At 34.7% G+C, this 19,788-nt stretch overlaps 1 protein-coding gene across 1 annotated transcript in view; it reads right to left on the bottom strand.

The window, feature by feature from the left end:
- Nucleotides 1–19,788, bottom strand: part of LOC131066242 (NADH dehydrogenase [ubiquinone] iron-sulfur protein 4, mitochondrial) — a 62,776-nt gene that overhangs the window by 3,045 nt on the left and 39,943 nt on the right. Inside the window, exons 2-4 of the mRNA XM_058000953.2 lie at nt 6,616–6,704; nt 6,260–6,389; nt 412–441 (exon numbers count right to left, since the gene is read on the bottom strand). Coding sequence (XP_057856936.1) covers nt 412–441; nt 6,260–6,389; nt 6,616–6,704 — 249 coding nt within the window. The remainder of the gene's footprint in view (nt 1–411; nt 442–6,259; nt 6,390–6,615; nt 6,705–19,788) is intronic.

Below are 19,788 nucleotides of genomic sequence, written 5' to 3'. Positions count from 1 at the left end.
TTTTCACGATCTTCCAAAAATTGCAATTTTTTGATATAATAGCTGCATTTTGATCAAGCCTACTCATCTTTACACCTTTCACAGTTTTTCAACAGCTAAGTCTAGCAATTTAAAAACACCCCAACCCTAACCCATTTTTTCCTAATAAAATCCCTACTAATAAAAAAAATATTTTTCTTTGGGTTTGCTGAGTTACTCCCAAGAAAGACATTTGCTACTATGATATATTAGTACTTTGCTTCATCTGCCCATTCCATTTTCTAAACCCAAGTACAATACTATCAACTTCTAGTTTCCAACCCCAAATATAAAATCTATGGAATTGAACATGAATGTCAACCAAGCAAGGAAACTAAATTCTCCCCTGGTAAAATAATTAAAGGATTAATGGAATCCAGAAGTTTTGCATACCCTTAGAAGTGGGGTGTGAGGTTCCTTGATCTGCACAAGCAAGCCAATGAATAATGCAATTTAGAAACTAAATAAAATAATAAGACAACTATATTGAAAACAAAATTAGATGGGAACTTTGATCAGTTCTAAATCCACACACTAAAATTATTATAGAGGACCACTTTATAATAGATACAATTACCAGTTTGAACTTTAAGCCCACTAAAACTTCTTATATCTAAATTTCAAGAAAGTAATGTTTCTATTACATAAGGAGAACCAGATTACTTGGGCAAGGTTTTGAATTTTTTAAAAATTAATAAGCAATCGAAGCTACAGATCCTACTATAAGGTTGTGGCAGAAACTACAAGAATTTCCACAAAACTTTAGCCCAATTTTTACGGAATATAGCAATATATACGCTATTACTTATTAGCTCAAGTTCACTTGATATTGCAAGAGATGCTAGTGTGCTTTCCTCGTGATTTTTTTCCTATGACAAAAGAGAAAAAAGAATTACAAGAAAGTGATGCATCCAAGCACAACTTCACGTGTCAAATATTTTAATCCTTTCATTCAATATTCTTTAACACCAGACATAAAATCAAAAAAAAATGAAACCGTCTAGGAGTGTGTTCCTATTATATATCTCAATTCTCATTGCATATATTTAGTTGTAATACAATTATAATTTATAAAATGTGTTGATAACTCAAGCTGTATCATATAGGCAAACCTTTATATCATGAATATTATAAAATCGATTTGGTCAATTATCAGTTATACACAATCCATGTTTTCAAGTGGTGGCAGTGCATTCCACCCTTCCTCTATGGCCGCAGTTCAATAAAACTACAGTGAAAAGTATTTGAGCTTAGTTAATGCACTTATTTGTGTGCCCAGTTATTGTTACCCAAACCCTTGGACAATGACACCCTGTAGTGGATGTCCATTGTGTGTCTTCATTTGTTCTGTCATTTTGCAGTCATTGAGAAACATTAAAATTATATTGATCTTAATGCAGTCAATGAAAACCTGCCTCCATCCCCTGATTTGGGTGTTGAATGCAGGACTTTGGTTGCTATCTGTGATCTTCCTTATTTTAGATATCAGGCTGAGGCCACATAATAGAATCCCAGATCTTTTATCTTAAATATACATTCAATGAAAAAACTAACCAAAAAATTGCTTGTACGCTGTGCCCTGTAGCTGCTGTATATACCTATTGTTCACAGACAGAAACATATGCTACTACAAGGTTATAGCAGAAACTGTGAGAATACTTTATCCCAATTTTTACAGAATGCAATTATATACAAAATTACAAATATATTACTTACTTAACCTACTTATAGTACAAGTGATGCTAATGTGTAATATCCCATTTAATTCTTTTCACAATAGTAATAGTTTGCACAATTAAATACAATTATGAAATCAACCCATAAATTGGGTTTAGTAGTTTACTATCTAATTCAGATATAATATTTAGAATATAGCTCAGAAAAAACCAAATTTATCTTCCCAGCAGTTGCTAATTGGTATTTTTTACAGAATGCAATTATATACAAATATATTACTCAATTAACCTACTTGATAGTTAGTGCAAGTGATGCTAATTTGCAATATCCCATTTAATTATTTTCACAATAATGATAGTTTGCACAATTAAATACAAATATGAAATCAACCCATAAATTGGGTTTAGTAGTTTATAGCTAAGAAAAGACCAAATTTATCTTCCCAGCGGTTGCTAATTAGTAATTTATCTCTAAATCTGCAAAGATCTACTTCTTAATGAAATGCCTCCAAATCTACTTGATATCCACCTTAAAATGCCATGACCTGCTGCTAGTTAAAGGAATATTTTAATTCAAGTTGTAATGAATCCAATTTTGCACAATGGTGAATTCCATGTGAACCTATGGATTTGTGGGTTTTTGTCGTCCAATTCCAGAATTAGAGGGGTTTCGTGTTAATGCATGATAGCCTCGGTAAGATAAATGATTGAATGAGAGATAAGTGAAGTCTCTCATTCAAACATTTATTATCGTGAGGGGGCACGATCAAGTGATGTCTTGATCGGCCAAAAGACATGGCCGGTCAAGGCATCGCTTGACCGTACCCAGCCCACTACATATGCCAAATGAAATGTGTGAGAATGGACATTGAAATAAAAATGCTCCTCCTCTCCTGCAACATAAAAGAAGACAATCAGATTTATACAACAATTCAGTGATAGATAATACATAGAAGAAGATAAATTTTAATTCTGATCCACAAAATTAACATGGTATCAGAGCCAAGTTTCCTTCTATAAAGCCTAACCGCCTGAAGGAAGATCCGATTAAGATCAGATTGATATCTCCTTGAAAGTCTCGAATATGGCCACATTGCAAGAACTTGTCCTCTCAAACTTACACTACAAGCGTCCCTTGCTGAAGTCAGAAATTCAGACGTATGTTCTGAAAAATATGTTCTCTAGAAGAAACTCAAGATACCTTGTGATTGAGAGGGAGCTTACTAATCAAGATTGAGCACTTCTGAGGTAAAAATTGTAAATATTGATTATTATTATTAATACTAATAATTATTTTATGGGCCCTGTGTAAATCATAACGAAGTGACGACTTCCAAATGATTTCCACTTGTATTTTTGAGGTTATTGGAAGGTGACAATCTTACAATAACTCAAGATTGTGGATAGAATCGCCGACTTAGGCAATCCACGTAAAAGCTTGTGGATAGAATCGCCGACAGAGGCAATCCACACAAGAGCTCATGGATAGAATCGCCGACTGAGGCAATCCACGTAAGAGCTCATGGATAGAATCGCCGACTAAGGCAATCCACGTAAGAGCTTGTGGATAGAATCGCCGACTGAGGCAATCCACACAAGAGCTTGTGGATAGAATCATCGACTGAGGCAATCCACGTAAGAGCTTGTGGATAGAATCGCCGACTGAGGCAATCCACACAAGAGCTCATGGATAGAATCGCCGACTGAGGCAATCCACACACGAGCTTATGGATAGAATCGCCGATAGAGGCAATCCACTCAAGAGTTTGTGAATAGAATCGCCGACAGAGGCAATTCACATCTTGAAACTATGGTCCCAAGATAAGCATCATACGATTTATGAATATTGCTCCCAATACCTTTTACATTTATCTTACCTAGCTAAGAGGGAGTGTTAATGCATGATAGCCTCGGTAAGATAAATGATTGAATGAGAGATAAATGAAGTCTCTCATTCAAACATTTATTATCGTGAGGGGACACGATCAAGTGATGTCTTGATCGGCCATGTCCAAAAGACATGGCCAGTCAAGGCATTGCTTGACCGTACCCAGCCCACTACATATACCAAATGAAATGTGTGAGAATGGACATTGAAATAAAAATGCTCCTCCTCTCCTGCAACATAAAAGAAGACAATCAGAATTATACAACAATTCAGTGATAGATAATACATAGAAGAAGATAAATTTTAATTCTGATCTACAAAATTAACATTTCGTCCTCAAGATTAATTGAACCATAGTTCCATGCTTCATAAGGAGAAGAAATCAGATAAAAAAATATTTTCTCAATGATGCCCCTCCTCCTTGCTTGGTTTCTCTTAAATACCTTTTTCCTTAAATAGACACAACTCTTCACATGCCTCTTGATATTATTAAGAATAAATTTTAAGATTTCAACTATTTCACAAACCAAGAGAAGGAAAATCAAAGCGAATTCTATGCCTTCAAATAGCCATAGAAGGAGGAGATCTGAAGCTGAATGACTACAGATGGAGGCTCTTGAATCTATGGTGAGGCGAATCACTTTGTAATGTCCCCACTTTGAAATAGAATTTAATGGTAAATATAAATAATAAAATTCAAATTCAACAGAATAAAACTAAAATTAAAATGACAATATAAAAGAATATAGTTAAATATAATTAAAATTTAATTAAGTTAACGAATGGTCAAAAGGCATGAAATGATAAGATGTGACTCTCCCAAATATGAGGTATAAAAAGGAGATGAGAACTCATTTGAAGGGGGGAATAATTTGGGAATCAGAAGTGCAGAACTGACTTAAATAAGAAGTGCAGATCTGATTGTGAAAGGTTGTGTCCCTTTCAAAGGGCAGAAATAATGAAGAGTTGCACTCCTTTAAAGAGTGCTAATGGTGAAAGGGTGTGTCTTTTGTCAAAGGGCATGATGAAGAGGTGTGACCTCTCCCTCACATTGAGAGATATAAAGGAAAGGAATCAAAGCATCCAGTAACATCACCATCGATCAATTCAGATCAGAACTATTATTAAGTTACAGGCAGTAACATAGCTGATCATCTGATAAATGATCACAGTTATACAGTAAATATAGTGGATACTACAATCTGATACATAAACATAATCAGATATAATAAGAATATAAATGTGATGGGAATTAATTCTACAATGATGATAACTTGAAATATAATGTGATAAATTTAACTTATAAAGTTGATAATGAATGTAATTTAATGCTGTCACAAAATCTGATATAACACAATAATATGGACAGTATGATGGTATAATAATGCTAAACTAAGGGAATTTGTAACCCTTACAAGACTGTTATAAAATCATATCAATTGCAAACTCATTGCTTAATGTATGCAGGACCCTCTCTTAGGTACGCCACTCCATAGTGGATGCCTAACCCCTGCCATATGGAGCCAAAAGGGATGAAGCATCTGCTCTTGAGCTTAAGAGAGGAGGTGGTTGTGATGAGGGGGAACGGCGATAGGACACCTCACTGGGTACGTCAATCCATGATGGATGCTTAACACCTGCCACATGGAGCCAAGAGGGATGTAGCATCTGCTCTTGGACCTAGGGTGGAGGGTCTCTTGGACATCCTATCCAGCTAGCCTACCCTGGTGCACTAAAAATTGGATACTAAAGAATGGCAACTAACCTACAAATCTGATATTATCTAACAAATATAATACTAATGGAAAACAGTATACAAAGGTACTCCCATAAATTTAATTACCTATTTTAGATTTGGGCAAATTTAGGTTAATTTGAAGTATAACTAATTAGGGGGCATTACACACTTAACTATGGAAGGCACTCATCTCTAGGAAGGGGAGAAGATATCTTGTGGCAATATCCTGTGGACATTTGGGAGATGAAATGTACCGTCTTTCCAAAATTTCCAGTAGAGGGATCTGTCTATTTTGCTTTTAGTTCTCCAGCATTCCAAAGGTAGATGTTTTCTTTTAGTTCTCTTATCTTGTTAAAGGCTAAGTCTTTCTTGTAATTTGGAATTTTTCAGAATTCTTTGGCTAATTTTTGGCCTTTCTTTTGTCGTGGGTGAGGAGCTCAATAGACTCCCTCAATTTACCTACCAAAAAAAGGAAAAAAAAAATGGTGAGATTATAAGATTTGGCATACATCAATTTTGATCATTAAAAAACCTTTCATAATTTGATAAAGTTCTTTTGGATTGCTGGAATCCTGGAAACACACAACACAACCAAGGTTCCATGAAGATAGATGTGCCAACTTTTAGCTTTGAGTTTCTTAATTGCAAATTTTAAACAATTATATGCATAAATATGTTTGATTCCCTAACAACTAAAATATTTTCAGAATTTCCAAAGCCAGAAATTGTATGTAATTCAAATTTACGTTTGTAAATATTACAAATCTATAAGAACAACTAAAACGTGCTCAGACAAATACACAATCCAAATCATTATAAAAGCTTGTATCCTGAAAGATACACACATGTCCTAAGCTGAAGAAGAAACTTTAATGCTCATTTATTTGGTCACAGAAAAAGAAATATTTAAAAGAGGCAAAAACGGGAAGTAACGATTACCTTATAATCCCACCCATGTTTCTCAGCAAAATTTATAGCAGCTTCTTTGCTTTTAAAGTAAAGCCCAGCATCCCCCACATTTGCATATGGATCACCTGTTGAAGTCCACCCCATCAAAGGATTCTCCCACCTATGAAACCATGTATTATGACACACCACTGTTACTTTTGTCTCATAGAGGATACATGTGCAAGCACAGACATGTATAGACTTGCATCAAGCAGTAATAAAAGTACGCATAAATAGGTAATTAGAATAGAGATTCTCAACATTTTGTTTGTCGATCAAACTGACAAATATTTAAAATTTAAAAAGAAAGAAAAAAGTTAAGAATTGTCTTGAACAGGCTTCCGTACTTTTGTGTTGACATAAAATCAATTTTCCACGTTCCTACTTTTGCAGACCCTTGCTGTGTTGGTGTCCGTCCTGGGGAATAGATAATAACCTGTTTCTCATAATATTTCAAATTGCAAGTTAGAAGCCAATATCAATTTCACATGCAGCATGAAAAATTAATCCATCTCAAAAAGCAGAATGTTATTTATTACATGCCAAAATCTCAGACTTATTAAGATCTGGAGAAACCTAGATGAGATTCTTGTTCGACCTCTGTTCCCGAGACAAAAAATTCTTGACCATCATTGCTTTTAGCTTTCTTCATGTTAATGTCGTTTTATCAAGTTCCAAAGCTTGATAAGAGAATTTCATAAAAATGGCAGTACAGAAAACAATTGCAAAGCTACATTGACAAGAAAATTTCTTTGGAAATATTCTACGTTACCCCAAGTTTCCGGGACAGGGCGACGTGGGGACGAGTTTCCAGGACAGCAATTTTTTTTGCCAAATTTGGGGACGGGGGGGGGACGGCAAAGGGGACGGCTATATAAAATATAAGGAAAATGTGAAATATATAGGAAAATTTGAAATGTTCATATGAAAACATGGATAAAGCATGCATCTATACATTATATTCATATGAAAACATGGATATAGCATGTGTATGATACTATGAAAACATTTTAGAATGCAAACATTGAACATACAACATTATCAATAGACTCAATACTCAATATGCACTCATAATTCAGAATTTCAATTCATTCACATTGTCAATATGCATATCATAATAGATATTAAAGAAATAACATACAAAATGCCCAAAGGCCACACTGCTGCCATATTGTTTCATTGTCAATTGCGATATGGAAATCAAAATAGTACTAAGTAAATACTAAAAAGCAAAGTATAATATTTATTATTTAATATTTTATTATTTAATTTATTTTCTATTTATAAATTTTAATATTTATAATATGAATTAATTTAAAATTATAAATATTTGATATGAATTAATAAATTTAATGTTGCCTTTTAATTTTTGATAGAGGGCCCATGTTAGAAAAATAATAAAATATAGATAGTCGTATTTTGATTTCATAACTATTCAAATTCAATAATAAAAAAATTGATAGTCGTTTTTTAAATTTTTTCAATATAGAGGGCCCATGTTAAGAAAAAATTTTAAAAAATTGAAAATACGACTTTTTTTTTTAATATTTTTCCATAGCTCTAGATGTGGGGGACGTCTAGCCGTCCCCAATCCGTCCCCAGCCGTCCCCCCGTTTCGGGGACGTCCCCTGGCCGTCCCCAAGTCCCCGAAACGTCCCCGGGACTGGGACGGGGGTTTTTAGGTAGGGGACGCATCCCCGGGTTTCGTAGGAAATATTACAAAGCTATAAAACTACACAGATCACATTCCCAAAAAAATTGAAGTTCAACTAAAAATGCCCGTGAAAGTCTTCACCTACTTAACATATACACATGACTGAGTTGTAATTGGATTAATCCACAATGATAAGAATTGTGGGACAAGGGTGACGTATACAGCATTACATGCTACAAAAGCTTTGCCGATCAGGAAAAAGGGTTGTGTGTGAAAAGCCCAAAGCAATACACATTCGATATTGCCCTTCAATGCTTGTATGCTATGTGGATCCTTTTGCCTTGTAATTATTACCAACATAAACAAGGGAAAAATGCCAATAGTGTAATGACTACTCATGAAGGAAATCTTGAGAAGACTTGAAATCATAGTTACCAAACCCAGAGAGAATTATTGAGCTAATTTTGGGACAACACAAAAATTCAAAATTACATGAATCTTATCCCACAAAAACATTCTAATTAAAATGTCTGAAATCTTTCACCTATTTACTCATTTTCTCTTTCATTCCTCTAATTGTGTGAAAAGTGGCCTGTGAAATTCCACCATACTTTGTATCACACAAATAAGTCCATCAATTCAAAGTGCATAGCTCGCATAAAGCAGGCATACCTCAATTTCTTCGTTCATCACATCCTATTTAATGATTGCATCATGGGAATTCAAGGCATTACCTTCCTTCACAATCAAATTTAGCAATGCACAAGGCATTGAGAGCAATGCATAGTGCGTGTGAGAGCAATGACAGGAGGTGCCGAAAGCAATGTCAGGGGGTGCCGAAAGCAATGACAGCCCAAATTATTTTCATGCCTTAGCCAAATTTTGATGTTTTCATTTAGGCAATCAAAGATAAATCGTGGGCTGAGTTCATACTTCATAATCCAAAGGAAGTGCTGATGTCAGTTTAGCCTCTATGCTGAAGTGGCATTATCAATGCCTTAAAACATTTTGCTTCTTCTCTAAAGTTGGTGGGGCCCAAACAATACCACACATACTGCCCTTAAAAAAACATTATCAATTTTCAGGTTTAAAATTTGGTGGGGTCCAGCATGTAAAGTAGCATTGTTAATGTCTTTTAAAAAACTTTTTAAATTTCCACCTCAAGAGCTTGTGGGCCCAAACAATACCACATATAGTGAGAGGGGGTACAATTCTTTGAAAAAAAAGCCTTCTGAAATCTTCACATTGAAGTTTGTGGTGGGGCCCAATAATATGTGACATGGTAGAAACGAATTAAAGATAATGAGGTGGATGGGAAAGATAAATGCTACGGTGGGAGTCATAAGGGGTTAAGATAGGGGATAAAGAAGTAAGGAAGGCGGTAAAGGGTGGAAAGTTTGGAGCTGCGCTGGGTTAGGAATAAGGAAAGGGTGTCCCCTCCTTGATTGTTAAATGTAATCTAAATGAAACAATTATTATTATTAATTAATATAATAATTAATAACAAATGATTATTTGAAATTTATTTATTTATTAAATATTATTATTTAATTAATATTTATTATTAATAATATTCATGAAATATTCAAATAAAAAATAAATTAATATTATATTATAAACATAATTTACTGTCATGTCCCTGCCTATCAACCACTTCTTACCTGCCTTCTAGCATGAAAGAAAACAAATAAATAATAAAAGAGCTAAATATTGAAGACGAACTCCTATACCCTTGCTAGCCGACCATAGGAAGCATTAATTAAATTACTAAGAACATAAATGATATTAACAACAGTAAGGATTATGATTATTAAAAGTAGAAATTAATATGAAGTCAATGATTTCATTAATATACAAAGACAACAGTCATTAAATAATAAAAAGACATCAGTATGCAACGATTTGTTTTGGAAAGACGTGACTCCAAGTATAAACACGTCTTTCCCAATAATCATGGCCCTTACCCCATGTTAAATAGTGGGGTCATTCCTTGCCAAAAGGCATCAAATGATAAGGAAAGATAGGAAGGAAAATAAAAGTAAAAGGCTGTCAGTGGATGTCAGCAACATGTAAACTGCTGCCAACTATATGTTATTACCATTATACTATAAATGTTTCATTCTGGGAAAAACCTGCTGTAACTTATAATATCAGAAATATAATTAAAGAACAGTCTGTTGTAACTTATAATAACAGAAATATAATTAAATATATATATATGACTTGATCAGATAAATAATAATACTAGATAGTAAAGCAGAAAGAGCTTACAAACAGTAAGAAGAATTTGTTTGTATATAATTCTTGTTACTACTGTCAGCTAAGTCACCAGGTTCGAATTCGAATTCGAAGTTCGACAGCTTTGAAATTCGATGAAGTTCGATGCGGAAAAAATTCGAAATGTATAAAATTCGAATTAAATTCGCCATATGTAATTTTTAAATTTTTTTTTAATAAATATATGTAATATATCTATAAATTTGCGTAAATAGTTTAACATTGATAAATAGATTTGAAATCATTACAAAAAGATGACACATTTATAAAATATAAACCGTAGGAAACATATGCTTTCACTATCGCAAAGATGTTCTTTTGTCAAAAAGGTACAATAACAGTCAAAAACTTTAGAACTTTAAAATAACTCTAAGTCATCAAGAGCACTTGGCTGGGATGCCGAATCATCATCATCTGTATCACTACTCAGTTCATCATCTGCAAAGTCAGGCTCATCTGCATCTGGCATTGCCATGCCTTCAAGAGTTTGTTGTAAAGAAGTGTTCTTTGCTGATTTGTTCATCAGCAATTTCAAATTGCTGCGAACATAGACAAGATCTCCCAACTTTCCAGTCAGCAATTTGTTCCTCTTTTTGGAATGGATGTGGTCAAAGCAACTCCAGTTCCTCTCACAAGCTGATGAACTTGCTCCCTGACTCAAAATTCGAATAGCAAACTCTTGCAGTTCAGGAGCTGATGATCCATAAGCGATCCACCATCTATATCCAGACATACGTGGCGAGTCATATTTGGCTTCTGCCCCTCCAAACATCCCTTCTCCTCTCTTGTATTGCCAACTTTGATCTCTGATTAGTGCTGCAATTTCTGGATTTGGTACATACCTGCTAATGGCTTGGTAAAGCCCTGCCATGATTTCATTATCACCCCTTCTATCAATAGAAAACAACTTAGGCTCCAAAAAGCAAGCTGCTGCATGTAAAGGTGTGTGCATCATTTTCCATCTGCAATCAACTACCTCCCATATCTGCATATATTCTGCTTCTTCATTGTTTAGTGCTTTTTGAATAGATTCCTTACACCGGTCCATGCTTTCATAAAGCATGCCAAGGCAAGGAGTGTCACCATCAACCATACGAAGCACGTCAACAATTGGTTCACATACAAGCAAGACTTTTGCTGCACTTTCCCAGAAATTGCTGTTTAGGATGATTTGCTCTATGTTCTTCCCCTTGGGGCTTTTAGAAAGCACTGAACTTTCCCACTGATTGGAACATATAATAGACCTCAAAGCTGCTTTTTCTTCAACCACTCTTTTCAAAGTGATATAATATGAAGCAAATCTTGTTTCACAAGGCCTCAACAATTCCTTTGATGCATGCTGCCTATAAATACTCAATGTGAGACGATGATTCCGTATGAAATTTGCAATTGCTCTCCCTCTATGAATAGCTTCATTTATCCATGGGAATTTAGCCAAGTCATGAAGCAACAAATCGAGACAATGCGTTGCACATGGGCTCCAATATATCTGTGGGTACTTCTCTACAATCAGCCTCCCAGCTCCCACACAATTTGCTGCACTATCAGTTACCACTTGAACCACATTTTCCATCCCTACTTCAAGAATGGCTTCCTCTAATATTTGAAAAATATACTCTGAAGTTTTTTTGTGGTTCATGGTGTCAATGACTTTCAAAAACACAACACCTTCAGGACAAGACACCAAAACATTAATCAATGGCCTTTGACACATATCTGACCATCCATCACTCAATATAGTGCAACCTGTTTCCTTCCAAGTGGCTTTGACATCAGCTAATTTTTCAGTCACTCTATCTTTTGACCTCTGCAAAAGAGTTGTCCTGATAGCCTCTGAACCTGGGGGTGTGTACCCTTTGCCAAACTCTGCAATTTTCTGAACTGCATTGCGGAAATGAGGATTTCTCGCAACATTGAATGGAATAGCACTTGTGTAAAACAAATCAGCAACTGCATCATCCACCTGTTGTTTCTCTACTGGTTTCCAAAAGTTGTTCAGTGTTCCACTCTGTTTTGGTACACTCGCCGCTTCGGATTGCACAGAAGAGGAAGACATGGCAGATGTGAATCTAGATATATCTCCTTCAATTCTCTGTTTCTTTTGTGCCTTCTTCATTTTGCCTACCGTTGAAGCAGCCAACTCTTTCTCTAGAATAGCTTTAAGTTCTGGAGTCGCACCTGTGCATGCTTGAACACCTCCACCTGGACCCCCTTTATTAGCAAGGAAGTGGTCCCTAAGCCTTGTTAAAGTTCCAATGATATTTGCCTGACACATGTTACATTTGATGTGAGTTCCATTTCGGGTCACATGCTTCCATGCCTCAGAAGTTGATTTGGGAGGAGCCATTAAATGAAAATCTGCATGTTTGGAAAGAAAAATTAAAAAACACACTATTTTTATTTCAACCTTTTAAAAATATATAATATTAAACAATATAATAAAAAACCATTAATATAAAATTATAAATTATATAATAATAATATTAAACAATATTATAAATTTATAAACATAAAAAAAATTGACACCATATTAATATCATATAAAAAAATGAAGCAGAGATATATAATAATAAATTAATAATATCATATTAATATCATAAAAAATAAAAAAAATTAACACCATATTAATATTAAATTATTAATTATTAAACATAAAAAATATTAAACCTAAAAAAATTTAATAAAATATAAAAATATATAATATTATATTATAAAATATAAATATAAAGCATAAAATATATAATATTATTATTATATAAAATTACATTTTTAAACATTAGTTATTAACTATTTAACATTATAAACAAAAAAAAAAAATAATAAAATAAAAAAAAATACCTGTGCGGCGGACGTGTGCGGCTGTGTAGGCGGCGTCGCGGAGTGCAGGCGGCGTCGGCACTGGTGGCGGCGTCGGCACTCGGCACTGGTGGCGGCGTCATCGCGGAGTGCAGGCGGCGTCGACACTGGTGGCGGCGTCGCAGACGGGTGGCGGCCGAGCACCGGTGGTGGCGTCGCAGAGCGGGCGGTGGTCGCAGAGCGGGCGGTCAGGCAGAGCGGGCGGCGTTAGCAGCTCGCGTGGGTGTGGTTGCAACGTCTACGGCCGCCTATTTATAAAATCCGCCAAAACAAACCCTAAAACGCAAACCCGAAAAATTAAAAAAACACTTTAACAAACCCTAAAATCGAATTTAATCGAATTTAATCGATTTTTTTAATGGTTTTTCAAGTTCGCCGAATTTCGAACTTCAAGGTTCAAATTCGGTCGAACCTGGTGACTTAGACTGTCAGTATTTAACAAGTTGGGAATTGAGATGTTTCCAAAGAGGGGCAGTCTAAATCCAGACAATAGGGTGATTCCCAAGAGATCGTGGGGATCAGAGTCCCGAGAACCTTGAGGGACAGGGTTCCAAGATAGGGTAAGGGCTTGGATCTGTAAACTTTGAGGGAGCCTACTCTATTTGGTATCTAAGCACTTTGATAACATTCACATCCTCTTCTTCCTTAAAACTGAAGTAGTAACAAAGTTTGACACTTGCATTAAGAATTATGGATGTATGATAGATGAGCAAGTTACTTATTAATAAGTTAATTGCTTGAACTAACAAATATCACTATTTTGATTCATGTTAAGATAGAATTGTCTCCTAATCAAATTAGTTTAAGTCATAAGTACATTGAAATAGGTTAATTATGGTTAGAACAGGCCTAAACCTAGCAGAGTCTATTATTAATTATTATATTAATTATTAATAATAATCATTTCATTTAGATTACATATAACAATCAAGGAGGGGACATGACAGTCTGCCCTTCCCGAAATTGCTTGTCCTCAAGCAATTGACAATTTTCTCAAACTGAGTCATTTTCTAATAAACACAAGTTATACATGTATATATGAAGACACAAAGCCTACATGAAATCTATACACAATACACATAAGGTAATGAAGCATGAAGCCTGAAGACATGTAACACACATGAATACATGCAAGGAATGAAGCATGAGGCATAAGAGTATGTAAGACATGAAACATCTATGTAAAGTATCGCGCACGAGGCATGAAGTTATGTTAAATACATGCAAGGCTTGAAGTATACATGCAAGTTGTGAAGCATAAACACATGTAAGGCATGAAGCAGTACATACAAAGGTGCAAAGCATCCATATAAAATACAAATGGAGTAAATATGTGGAAGATACTTTATGCAGGCATCCAATACGTCCAGTATGAAGCTAACGCCTAAATACATAAGACATGAGTCATACACATGAGTAAACTTTAGATATAAAGCACGAAGTATATGGAAGCACATAAGGCAAGAAGCATCCACATGAGACATTGAGTGGCAAATATGTAAAGCACGAAGTGTACACGTATAAACATGCAATGGAGTAATCATGCTAGAGACACATCAAAGATATAACAAACAAATAAACATCTGCAACTATGAGGCATATATACATGAAACATATATGTGAGAGACCTATACCTAAGGCATGTGAATCACTTAAAATATGAAGTATACACTTAAGCATGAAATATGCACTCACGCATGCAAGACATGCTCTATGGGAATATACTTAGACCAAGAAGCATTCACATGAATTCACATGAAGTATACACACAGGACACAAATGTGAGCAAGGCATAAACTTTTATGTAGACATTAGGTAGGAAGCGTGGACATAAATACACATAGAATCCTATTGCTAAGCATGAAACTTGTGGGCCATATAAATCATACATATGAGAATACACGTACGACATAAATCATACATATGAATACACAAAGTGTGAAATACCGATATGAATACACATAAGGTACACACATGAATATACATAGGGCCTGAAGAGCACATACAAATATATGAGCATACACCCAAATGCAATCAAGGTATACAAATACATTTGAAGTATGAAACGTATACTCAATGAATAGATGCAAGGCATGAATCATACATATGAATACATATAAAGCATAGGGTATACACCTGAATACACATAGATCATTGATCATAAGCAATTAAGCATTAAAACCCATGAATACATTTAAAGCATGAAGTATATATTTGAAATGCGTAAACATGCTGAAGACACATCAGTCATGAGGCACACATAAAGGTCAAGGCGTACATGCTGAAAACATATCAGACATGAATCAATCACATGAGTACACATAGTATATAAGCAAGGAGTACATGAAGCATACAGTAGCAAGGTGCACGATGTAATCATGCTGAAAACACGACAACATTGAGCAATCTCATAAGCATATATAATGGAGCAATTGTGTTGAAGACACATCAGTCATATAGTACTAAGTAAACACATAAATGTCTGCAAGCCATGAAGCATATGAAACATACACTTGAAAGAAATTTATATAAGACATGTGAATACACTCAAGCATAAAGTCCCCTTGAGGTAGGAAATATTCTCATGAATACACATGAATGCATGAAGACACAAAGTATACTCAATGTATCCACTCAATTCACTCACTCTTAGACTCTTTTTTATTAACTAGAATAGTTCATTGATTTGTCTTTACCCTGCAGGATGGCAGGATCAAAGCTTTGATACCATTTGTAATGTCCCCTACTAGGTTTAGGCCTGTTTTAACCATAATTAACCTATTTCAATGTACTTATGACTTAAACTAATTTGATTAGGAGACAATTCTATCTTAACATGAATCAAATCAGTGGTATTTGTTAGTTCAATCAATTAACTTAATAATAAGTAACTTGCTCCTCTATCATACATCCATAATTCTTAATGCAAGTGTCAAACTTTGTTACTACTTCAGCTTTAAGGAAGAAGAGGATGTGAATGTTATCAAAGCGCTTAGATACCAAATACAGTAGGTTCCCTCAAAGTTTACAGATCCAAGCCCTTACCCTATCTTGGGACCCTGTCCCTCAAGGTTCTCGGGACGCTGATCCCCACCCTCTCTTGGGAATCACCCTATTGTCTGGATTTAGACTGCCCTCTTTGGAAACATCTCAATTCCCAACTTCTTAAATACTGACAGAAGTAACAAGAATTATATACAAACAAATTCTTCTTCTGTTTGTAAGCTCTTTCTGCTTTACTATTAGAACAGACTATTCTATATTTCTGATATTATAAGTTACAGCATATTATTCCCAGAATTTAACATTTATAGTATAATGGTAATAACATATAGTTGGCAGCAGTTTACATGTTGCTGACATCCACTGACAGCCTTTTACTTTTATTTTCCTTCCTATCTTTCCTTATCATTCGATGCCTTTTGGCAAGGAATGACCCCACTATTTAACATGGGGTAAGGGCCACGATTATTGGGAAAGACGTGTTTATACTTGGAGTCACATCTTTCCAAAACAAATCGTTGCATACTGATGTCTTTTTATTATTTAATGACTGTTGTCTTTGTATACTAATGAAATTGTTGACTTCATATTAATTTCTACTTTTAATAATCATAATCCTTGCTGTTGTTAATATCATTTATGTTCTTAATAATCTAATTAATGCTTCCTATGATCGGCTAGCAAGGGTATAGGAGTTGGCCTTCAATATTTAGCTCTTTTATTATTTATTTGTTAATCCTTGCTGTTGTTAATATCATTTATGTTCTTAGTAATTTAATTAATGCTTCCTATGGTCGGCTAGCAAGGGTATAGGAGTTGGCCTTCAATATTTAGCTCTTTTATTATTTATTTGTTTTCTTTCATGCTAGAAGGCAGGTAAGAAGTGGTTGGTAGGCAGGGACATGACAGTAAATTATGTTTATAATATATTTTATAATATAATATTAATTAATTTTTTATTTGAATATTTCATGAATATTATTAATAATAAATATTAATTAAATAATAATACTTAATAAATAAATATATTTCAAATAGTCATTCGTTATTAATTATTATATTAATTAATAATAATAATTGTTTCATTTAGATTACATATAACAATCAAGGAGGGGACATGACATTGGGGAAGGTGACAAGGGAGTTGTTGGGTGATGGGCAGATATAAGGAGATGAAGGGAATGAAGGCATAGGTGAGGGATGAGGGATGAGGGATGAGGGGAATTATAAGGAGATAGGAAAAGGGAGATGCGGGGGGATGTGAGGTTAGGATAGGTAAAAAGGGGGGTAAAGGGTGTAAGGGTTAGGATATGGGTAGGATAAGATAGGGATGTGGTTAGTGACGATAGTGAGTAAGTATAAACAGGTAGGAAGTGAGGGTGAGAGGAAGATAGGGTAGATGGAGGATAGGAAGGGTAGATGGGGAATGTGGGATATAGGTTAGAAATGTAGGGAATGGAGGGTAGGAGGAGGTATAAGATGGGAATAAATATGAAGTGGGGTAATGGAAGGAAGTGAAGATAGAAGGTAAGAAGGTGTGGGGAGTGGAAAGAGATGGAAGTGGTAGGTGAGAGTGATGGAGAGGTGGTGAAAGGGTATATGAAGGGAAATAAAGGAGAATTTAGGGAAGGGAGTTAGGAGATGAGAGTGGAACGGAAGGAGAGGAGATGGATGGGAAGCGATTGGGATTGGGCTTGGGCACCCACTGGTAGTGCTGCACTTGACTTCATCTGGAAGAGATGAGACTTGTCCTCATTATACCTTAGCCACTTGGGATACCACACTTCTTCAAAGCAAAGGCTAACAGCTAAAAGACTTAAAAACTATCCTGGAAAGCAAAAACTAGGGGGGTCCCCATTTGCAATGGTGCAATGCGTGAAACGTCACAATAGTGCTTAGTAAGTTGGTGCTTAGTTGTGGGGATTGGCGTCTCCTATGAGTTGGTGCCTACAAAGTTTATAAGACAAGTTTATATAAGCAAATATATTACCATGGTTTTCGCCCATAAGGTTTTCCACATAAAATCGTGTGTTCTTGTGAATGATATTATGCAATTGATATGCTTATGGTACTAAGTTCGAAAAAGTAAAGAATTGATATGCTTGTGCCTTCTACAATCCAAATAAGCTATATAAATACTAATCAATAGGTCAGTTCCTACCCAGGCCTGTTTGCTAGAGTTTTCGTTCTAGGAAGACAGCAATCTCACCAAAGTGATTTCAACTCGTAAACCGCCATGCCTTCTACAATCTAAATAAGCTATACAAATAGCAATCAATAGGTCAATTAAAATTCACTCCCACAAGCATGGTAGGCCTTAGAGTTGTTTTCATTAAAGATATTAATTTATCTATTAAAAAAACCACACTAGGTTGGCCCCCAAATTGCTATTAAAATATTAATAATTTTATTTATTAAATTTTGTTTATTAAGTTTCAAGGTCGACTTTTAAGGGCATCTAAGTCATCACAATTCTCTCGTCCCTAATTGCTCAGTCTCTCAAATGCTATGCTTCGCAATCAAATGAGACAACTCCAAGGTTATGAAATGTCAGGTCTTGACTTGTGGATAAGCTCAATGGTTTAATGTGACGATACCGAAATAACAAGGGGACTTACGTTGTACATGAATGCTTGAATACTTGGGCATTGTTGGAACTTGGGACTAACTCATCTAACAAAGAAAGATCAAAAGGAAAAGGCTTAGAGAATCTAATCTAAAGCCCAGAATGCACAAAAAGGGTGAATGATTCAATGGAATCCTACTAGGCAAGGTCTCAACATCAAGTCAAACAATTTGACACAAGCTCAGTGCAATCATCTAAAGCAGTGAAGCAATGATCGGGAAAAAATCATGATCAATCGCGATTAATCGGGAATCGCAGAGGGTCGCGATTTTTTCCCCGAAAAAATCGCGAAATACGCATTGACCACGGGTCAACGATTTTTTCCCGTTTAAACACGATTAAGCCCGATTAATATCTGCCGATTAATCGGAAAAAATAAAAATCGCAATTATTTGCACGAAAACCCTAAAAACACGAAAAAGGTGCCAAAGTTTCGGAGAAAAATCTACAAATGGACGCCGCCTCCCTATTGTTTTTCGTCCAAAGTTTGCAGGTGGGAAATTTGAAGTCCATGTTCGTCATTAATCGGGCTTCCGATTTTCCGAGATTGATTGTCTATTACGGTGATTGAAGAAGATCACCAAGCCGGACTGTTTCTTACAGTTTAGCGCAGAGGGATCACCAAGCCACAAGCCATCACTGCATTCATCGAGCCTTCCAGGTATTTACAGTTAAATTTTTGTTTTACAAATTTTGTTTTTATAGATTTTATTTAATATTATGTTCGTTTTATTTAATTTCTTAGTTTGTTTTATTTAATTTCTTAGTTTGTTTTAACAGTATATTAAATTTAACTGTTAAATATACTGTTAAATTTAACAGTTAAATTTAATATACTGTTATATTAAATTTAATATACTGTTATATTAAATTTAACAGTTAAATATATTTAACAATATATTAAAATTTAAATATACTGTTTAATAATTTCACTGTTAAATTTATTATACAATATACAGTATATTTAATAGTTAAATATTAACTATTAAATATACTGTATATTGTATAATAAATTTAACAGTTAAACTATATAATAAATATAGTTTAATTTAATTTATTAGTTTGTTTTATAGAATTATATTTAACAGTATATTAAATTTAACA

This window comes from Cryptomeria japonica, chromosome 5 (genome assembly GCF_030272615.1).
Source record: "Cryptomeria japonica chromosome 5, Sugi_1.0, whole genome shotgun sequence".
Lineage (NCBI taxonomy): Eukaryota > Viridiplantae > Streptophyta > Pinopsida > Cupressales > Cupressaceae > Cryptomeria > Cryptomeria japonica.
This window is presented reverse-complemented; position numbering and strand designations above follow the sequence as displayed.